Below are 8,721 nucleotides of genomic sequence, written 5' to 3'. Positions count from 1 at the left end.
TGCACCCACAAAAGGAAATCTTTCTTCCGTTAAGTTATTTGGTGTTGTTTAGCTCATCGTTTGTTGTCCGTTGTTTATGTTTAGCTTGAGTTTTGTGTCATTAGTTTGTTCTGTTATTATTAGTAGCAGCTTGGCATATCTGTTTAGGTTCTGCCTGTTAGTTAAAAGAATATGGGCTAATGTATCCGTTAATATGACTTAGGGCTAGCTCAGATCAGTTTTGATTAATGTTGACATATAGACATTTAATTCGATCTTATTAAGGAAATTTCTCTATTTGATCTCGGCCTCATTGATTGGTATATCTGCTGATTTGAAACTGTATCATGTGGACTCTGCCATGTATTTGATTTTCCCATAAATTCATTTGGAGTTCGCATTAGTCATACAACCCGTAGTGAATGTCATTCATGTTCTTCTTTTAGTTAATTGTTCACGGGTTGTTGAAAAGAAACGGGAATTCATATGCTAGTCTGAGTAAAAGGAACAGATTATTGTTTCTATGATATTTAGAATGCCTTAGTTCTCAGCATTTGATCGAACCAAGCCAATAGTCTTTAAAAGTGTAAATGATAGGTTAATGATGGTATGAGCATGAATTTGGTTTGGTTGGATATAGTTGCCTTAAGTGTTTACTGGTTTTATTTCTCCTTCCATTGTGTACAGTTTGAATTGGTTTTTATTGTCGAATGGAAGCAAACTCCAAATCCGCCCTGTTCTTTCCTTGTACTTTCAAACTTTAAGAGAAAGGATTTAATTACCAACATATATGTATATCATTTGAGATATGAAAAGGTCTTTCCTTTGCCTTTAGTTATAGCATTTAATGATGTTTAAGTGTCTTTTGTGTCAATTATATGTTTTAAGATTCCTGTTTATATTTGATTACGAGATTAAATTTGTTATTAGGATGATAAGTAGTACAATTGGCTGATATGCTTCCCGTTGGTTTATAATTATGTAGTTAGTGCAAGATTTTGTTAAGCATGTGGTTAGTTTATAATCATGTTTTAGTTATGTTAATCCTGTTTTAATCAAAGTCATGCCACTTTTATTTGTCGTGCTTAGTTAGCATCTGAGATCTATCTACATTTTAAACCTGCTAAACATGCTTAGTCTGATTAGCTATGACCGTTAGTGTGAAATGTCGGGTCAGAGTAATTGTTTAACTATACATATGCTATCCTAAATCTGAAATGGGGCTTGTTTGTTTGAATCCCTTTCTCTGCAAATGCCTAGGTATATGTTTAGGCCATTGGTTTGTAAATGTTATCTCTATTTATGGTTATTCGAGTCCATACTGGCTTGCAAGGGTCTCTCGTAATTAAATATATATCTAGGCTGCTTAAGGGTAAAATGTATGTTGTATACGTGTAATGTCTAACAAGATCTATTTAAGGACTACAACTAGGTTAGCTACGTGGATTATTCGTTCTCGGGGTAAAAATATGAACTGTCTACTTATGCTGTTTGAGAAGGATTTGAGTTTGTCACAGAAGGATATCATATTAGTGTGGTTTCTGTCCCATCTTACTCTCCTTAAAGCTGTTTGTTTCTATGCTTGTGTTATTAGTAGTACGTTTTGTAATTTGGTAGGATTATGCCTGTTCTCATATGTCTGTTTTGGTTAAGGTCCCTTGTTGTTGTGGTTTAGCAATATCGTATATGTTCTGTTTGAAATGCATGTTGTGGACAAGAACTTAAGATGTGCTTTACCTGCCACCTGAACCATGTTAAGAATGATATCTGATCATGTTATTTGACTAAGAGCATGTTAATTTATGGGATCTAGCCTAAGTAGAATTCACAGTTGGCTAACGGGTGGGTTTTAGGGATGGTCACTGTTCTCTTAAATGTGAGGTTGTTCCCCAATTTGAAGTGTATCAAATTACTATGAGGTTTTGAATACTTTAATAGGCTTTAAATATGCAAAAAATATGCTTCTTCTTAACCATTGTTATGAGTTATTAAATTGGTTAGCTCTGTGCCAAGGTAACTGCGTGCTGCTTTAAGCTCTAGTAATTCCCAAAATCCCTCTTTATCCTTTTTATATTCTACCATAGTATGCCATTATGTCTTCATGTGCTTTGTTTAATGTGTTTTAGATTAAATTATGCGTCATTGTTTTAAAAATAGCATTAACATAGTTTGGAGGCTCCTTTAGTTTTTTTTTTTTAAACTTTGAGGCAGCAATGTCTAAAAATTAATCTGAATACTGTTTCAGAGGCTGATACACAATAAGGACAATTTTTATTGGTTTAAGATAAGTGTATAAGAAAAGTAAGATTGAGTTTTCAGGTCTGTTACAATTAAAATCTTTAGAGATGAATGATAGGAGGTGATCTTAATATGGTTCAAGATAACTCCCTTTGGGTGGTTTAGTTCGTGTAACGGTTAAAGCACTTCCTTGCTTATTTTCATCAAACTTTTACATAATCTATTGATTTGTTTTGAGATTATATTTTACATGTTTAATCTTATTCATTGAGTAGATACTAATCATTTTCTTTTCATTTTTATGCATGACTATCGCATACGAGTCCCTCGGACTCGTCTTCCTCCGCATTTGGCGTTGGGCTACAAGCCCAACATGACTTCCTTCCTGTTCAGCCTCTGTCCACAGCACAAATAGAAAACAAAAAATCTGGGCCAAAGCCCAATAGAAGGTGAACAGTTCTCAGCAACCCATTAAGACTACTGGGCTGAAGCCCAACAGTAGCGGACAGCAGCACTGCTAAATGGGCTGAGCCCGTTTAAATCATCTTACTTCTCCATTTTATTTTTTTCGTACATTTAACTTGTATTGTATGACTAACATTTTTTGTTTGTTAATTTAGATAAACCTTAGTGACATTAAGGGTTTCAGTTTAGTAATGGGTAGTTAATTCGACAAATTACATTCACTTCTATTTTCTAAACTATTTATGGTATCTATAACATTTATTTGGAGTAATTGATTTTCAAATAGCATGCCTACACATTCTTGGGTTAAAGGAATCATTTTTTTTCTTACCATCTTAGGATTTTCGAAATATCACAAATTATATACTAATGTTAGCTTATTTTGAGAAATGAAAAGGAAAGTTAGTTTTGTGGATAACTTCTTCACTTTAACTCTTTTTCAACGCTTGAAACATATATTTGTTAAAACAATCTTTACATAGTCTATATTGAACTATTAATCTTTTGCAAGTCTTACTTTTAAATAGCACTTAAAATCCTCTTTTATACAAATAGATATTTTTCTACAAATCCTACTTTAAATAGCGTTCTTACAGGTCTGTCTATAATTTTAACCACATTTACAAAGCTATGTTCTTTTCTATAATATCATATTTACACTTAGCCTAACTAATCATAAGTCCGGTCGGTTAACCATTGTTAATGGGTCTTAAAGGATGCCTAATACCTTCCCTTTAGACTAAATGAACCCTTACCTAGAATCTTAAGTTTCGCAGACTTTTAAAACAGAGTTAACTTTAAAATAACTTTAATAAAGTTAGGTGTCCTAATTCACCATAAATAATTAGGTGGCGACTCCTTAAAATAAACAAAATCAGGAATCACCAATAAGTTGTACTTCTAATTTTAACCCGGTTAAAATGGGATATGACAGCTTGACGACTCCGCTGGGGACCTCTACCTAGGTTCTAACCATAACCAACTTAGATTTAATTAGACTTTGTGTGCTAACTTAGTTACTTTCTTTACTTAAACTATTTTCACATGCTATAAACTGCTTACATGCTATTAATTTTTTGTTTGATATAAACTGTTTAAATGTTACTGCTTTGATAAACTGTCATTCCGTTCATACTTCCTCCACTCCTGGAAAATTCACACAAATTCACACACTTAAAGCGGTTTCGCGGTTCCCGGCCGTGCACTACTAAATCACCCTTTAGTTGGATTTATCTTGTGGATTTAGTCGATCGGTGGTGCAGTCAACGGCCACAAACTTTCCACTCCCAAGTTGTCCGCTTGGGGGAACCTTGTGTCATAGGAAGCCAACTCTTAGTCAGCCTAAGATAGAGCTAAACCAACACCCTTTATTAAGAGCATACATTTCATGACCTAAGAAGTTTAATACCCTTGGAGTATTAAGCGCATTAGATGACTTTACCCAAACGTCCAAGCGGGTTCACGACCCCGAGTGACACTAATCATACTTTATGTGCATGTTTGAAGGATAACTGTGCCTAAATATAGACTATTTGATTTAACTAATTAAACTTTAGGGGAGGGAATGACTAACGTTTCTATGACAGGTATGGATTTCACATTAGAGTACGTCCGTGATCAACAAATGACGAAGACTAAAGGTATCACAAAATGGAGCTAGATGTCATATTTACTTTACTTAGATTAGGAAACATCTTATGTAATAAATATTACATTACTTTTGTACTTTATTTTGGGAAATAGAATTTGTTTAATTAATCAAAAGCAATGGGATGACGTATTATGGCACACTTTACCCTTTAAACAAACGTTAGGCCTACCTCTGGCACAAAGAGGTCACTTGCATATTAGGACGCGTTATTGTGTGATATACTCGTTTACATTTGTTTCACAACTTTATGAATTATTTGATACATGCCTTACTTGACTTTACGTGATCATGACTTTACCTCGATATGTTCATGAGACTAACATCATTTACACTTTATGTTTCTTTTATTTTATTCCCAAGAAGTTGATTCGTGTTGACACTCGAGCTGGCTGACCATCCTTACCTCACAAGGTCAAAGACATCGTCATTATCGCTGTAGTTCCTCCTAGAACGGGAAATGCTAATTTCAAAATTGATAGTTCTATCTATCAGTTATTGAAACTTGAAGGCTATTTCCGAAATTCTGCTGATGATTGCCCACTCCGACACCTGAAGAATTTCCTGCATGTATGTTCTCAACAATCTAAAGGTGCTGTTCCTGTTGATGCACTGTGGTTACGGGTATTCAAATATTACTTGGCTGGCCAAGCAAGGGAATGGTATGAAAATCTCCCCAGTAATACTATTCATACCTGGAACGAGTTAGCCAATATATTCTTGAAAAAATGGTTCCCACCATGCAAAAAGGCTGAGCTTCGGGACAAGATCTTTGAGTTCAAGCAACTTCCGGGGGAACAATTGTATGCAGCATGGGAGCGTTTCAAATATTATCTAGCTCAATCTCCGACTCATGGATTTCCGGATGCAATCCTCACCGAGAAGTTTTACAAGGGGTTAGATACCATGAATCAAATTGCTGTCAACACTACAGCTGGGGATGCTTCATGGACAAATTATTTGTCAACATCACCAGGTTGCTAGATAAGCTTACTACCCATAATCAAGCTTGGCACTCAAGTGATAGTGAAGTCCTGTCATATGGTAGTCTCTCTATTGCCGCGGTGGCCAAAGAAAATCATGAGCGAGATCATGCTTTCGCTCAATTGCAAACCACTGTGGATTTATTATCAAAGAGGCTTACGGAGAAAGAGGCTAAGAGTGTGAATGTTGTCGAAGAAATGCCACCTCATGCTCCAGGAATGTACCAAGTCTCGGAAGAAGCTTATCTTGAGGGGCAGCCACAACGTGAGGATGCAAATTATATTGATCATTCTCAATGGGGTTATCAAAAGCCATGGAGACCCCAATAACAAAGCAATCAATATGGTCGAAATGAATATGGAGGTTCGGACAAGAGGGATTATAACAATAACAATTATGGTAATCGGAATTCAAATGCCTATGTTCCACCAAAAGGCCGTACGTCAAACTCTCAGAATTGGCGAGAAAATCCTTCCAATGATCAAGGAACCTCTCGGATGGAATCTATGCTTGAAAAGATATTGGACAACCAGCAAAAGAGTGACAAGAATATGAAAAATTTGACCGAAGTGGTAGGCTCTCACACCGCTTCGATTTATAAACTTGAGTCACAAATGAGAGATCTCTCTCGTGAGCAACACCCACCGCAAAGAGGGGGCCTTCCTAGTGACACAATTACGAACCCAAGGGGTAGTGGAGGAGATCACATTGCTTCATACAAAGATATTTCCACCAGAAGTGGAAAGGTCCTTGACGCGGTAAATCAGAAAGTGGTTGAACCTATCCTTGTCGAGCTGATCATTGATGAGGTTATTGAAGAAGAGGTTAAAGAAGAAAAAGAGGCACCAATTGAAGTGCCTATTATTGTTGAGAGAGAGAAGGAAGTGCACCCTAGTGTTAAAAAGGGTGGCGAAGAGCCAAGTGTTGAAAAAGCCACCAGAGAGAGCTTTCTAAAAAGCAAGGTCAGAGGGGCAATTAAACCCTTGACTCAAACATATAAGTTTCCTCCCCCATTTCCACAAAGATTGATTAAAAGAACAGAGGATGCCAAGTGCCAACGATTCTACGACCAACTGAAAGGGTTGTCAATGAATATCCATTCCTAGACGCATTCTAAGAAATGCCGGGATTTGCTAATTATTTGAAGGATTTGTTGACAAAGAAGAGGCCGATCAAGCATGATACGGTGGGAGTCACCCACCTTGTGAGTTCTATTATCTCTCGTCAAATATGGAGAAAAGGGAGATCCAGGGGCTTTCACCATCCCTTTCACCATCGGTCATCATGATTTCGCTCGGGCTTTATGTGATAATGGCGCTAGTATTAATTTGATGCCTCTAGCCATATATAAGCAAGATGGTCTAGGAACACCTAGACCAACGAGCATGCGTCTCCAAATGGCTGACAGAACCATAAAAAGACCGGTAGGTGTTGTTGATGACATCCTTGTTAGAGTGGGGGAATTCTTATTACCGGCAGATTTTGTCATCCTGGATTGTGCAGTTGACAAAGAAGTTCCAATTATCTTGGGAAGGCCATTTATCGCTACTGGGAGAGCCCTGATGGACTCGAAAAAGAATGAAATAAAAGTCCGTGTCAATAATGAAGAAGTAACCTTCCAAGCTAGCAAGGGGTTAAAGTTGCCTAGTTCTTATGAGAGCATTTCGGTCGTTGATTCATTCGATGAGATAGACGAAGCGGTGGAGCATCAGTTAGAAGAAGAGCATTTTGATGAGACGCTTTCGGCTATCCTGGTGAACTTCGAGGTGAATAATATGCACGGGTATATTGAGGTAGTTAATTCTCTCACTGGCCAGGGTTCATACTCTTATGAGGTGAAGAAACTATCTGTTGATCTTGATAAATGAACCACTCCTCCGGCTAAGCCTTCGATTATTGAGCCTCCAAAACTTGAGCTCAAGCTACTACCCTCTCATCTGAAGTATGCTTTTCTTGGCCCAGATAATACTTTACCGATTATTCTCTCATCTTTGTTAAGTGAGGACCAAACTCAGAAAGTGCTTGAAGTGTTGCTGGAGTATCGAAGATATATCGGGTGGACTATTGCAGATACTAGGGGAATTCCCTCCGGTATTTGTGAGCATCAAATTGAGCTTGAGGAGAATAGTTCATCAAGTGTCGAGCATCAAAGGAGGCTCAACCCACCTATGCAAGAAGTGGTGAAGAAAGAGATAATCAAGTGGTTGGATGCGGGTGTTGTGTACCCAATTGCAAATAGTCCATGGGTTAGTCCGGTGCAATGTGTGCCAAAGAAGGGGGGCATCACTGTTGTCCCTAACTCTAAGAATGAGCTGATTCCTACAAGGACAGTCACCGGATGGCGAGTGTGTATGGACTACCGGAAGCTGAACACCACAACTTGTAAAGACCATTTCCCTATGCCTTTTATTGATCAAATGCTTGATCGGCTAGCTGGAAGAGCTTACTACTACTTTTTGGATGGGTACTCGGGGTATAACCAAATCAACATTGCATTAGAGGACCAAGAGAAGACCACCTTCACCTGTCCTTATGGAACTTTTGCTTTTAGCTGCATGCCTTTCGGCTTATGCAATGCCCCGACTACTTTCCAACGGTGTATGATGTCTATTTTCTCAGATATGGTAGAAGATTTCTTGGAAGTCTTCATGGATGATTTTTCTGTTGTTAGTGACTCCTTTGATGAATGTCTTGCCAATCTCGGTAGGGTATTGAAGTGGTGTGAAGACACCAACCTTGTACTTAATTGGGAGAAATGTCATTTTATGGTGACGGAAGGGATTGTCCTAGGCCATAAGATTTCCGAGAAGGGCATTGAGGTAGATCGAGCAAAAGTTGATGTAATAGCCAAGATCCCTCCACCAATCTCTGTAAAGGGGGTTCGCAGTTTCTTGGGACATGCTGGTTTCTATCGGCGATTTATAAAATATTTCACCAAGATCGCCAACCCGATGTGTAAGCTTCTAGAAAAAGAAGCTAAGTTTGCATTTGATGAAAAATGCCTTAAGGCATTTAATGGTTTGAAGGACATGCTAACCTCCACTCCAATTATTGTATCACCGGATTGGTCAATGCCATTTGAGCTCATGTGTGGTGCAAGCGGCTTTGCTATTGGTGCGGTACTTGGGCTAAGGCACAACAAAATCATGCACCCAATTTATTATGTTAGCAAGACCCTCAATGGAGCTCAAATGAATTACACTGTCACCGAGCAAGAGCTTCTAGCCATTGTCTATGCGTTTGAGAAGTTCTGGGCCTATCTACTTGGGTCCAAGGTGATCATGCGGCTTTGCGATACTTAATGACAAAGAAAGATGCAAAACCAAGGTTGATTCGTTGGGTCTTGTTATTGCAAGAGTTTGACTTTGAGGTCAAAGATCGAAGGGGATGTGAAAACCAAGTTGCGG

General features: G+C 38.1%; 1 protein-coding gene and 1 non-coding gene across 2 annotated transcripts; one reads left to right on the top strand and one right to left on the bottom strand.

Annotated features, from left to right (window-relative positions):
• Positions 1-5,083: 5,083 nt before the first annotated feature.
• LOC132638911 (small nucleolar RNA R71) lies at positions 5,084-5,190 on the bottom strand. The gene has a single exon (XR_009581970.1). It is a non-coding gene; the product is annotated as a small nucleolar RNA R71 (small nucleolar RNA).
• Positions 5,191-5,928: 738 nt separating this feature from the next.
• Positions 5,929-7,182, top strand: LOC132637147 (uncharacterized). The gene is made up of 2 exons (XM_060354284.1): positions 5,929-6,276; positions 6,556-7,182. The coding sequence occupies exons 1-2, from the start codon at positions 5,929-5,931 to the stop codon at positions 7,180-7,182; spliced, it is 975 nt and encodes a 324-aa protein (XP_060210267.1).
• The last annotated feature ends 1,539 nt before the right edge of the window (positions 7,183-8,721 follow it).

This window comes from Lycium barbarum, chromosome 4 (genome assembly GCF_019175385.1).
Source record: "Lycium barbarum isolate Lr01 chromosome 4, ASM1917538v2, whole genome shotgun sequence".
Lineage (NCBI taxonomy): Eukaryota > Viridiplantae > Streptophyta > Magnoliopsida > Solanales > Solanaceae > Lycium > Lycium barbarum.
Note: the sequence above shows the minus strand (reverse complement) of the source record. Positions and strands in the feature narration are given on the sequence as shown.

What these genes read in the sequence shown, in the direction of transcription:
- LOC132637147 (XM_060354284.1), top strand. Translation starts at nt 5,929, where the DNA reads ATGAGAGATCTCTCTCGTGAGCAACACCCACCGCAAAGAGGGGGCCTT. An exon ending in AGAGCTTTCTAAAAAGCAAG is followed by an intron (nt 6,277 to 6,555) that starts GTCAGAGGGGCA and finishes TATGGAGAAAAG; the next exon opens with GGAGATCCAGGGGCTTTCAC.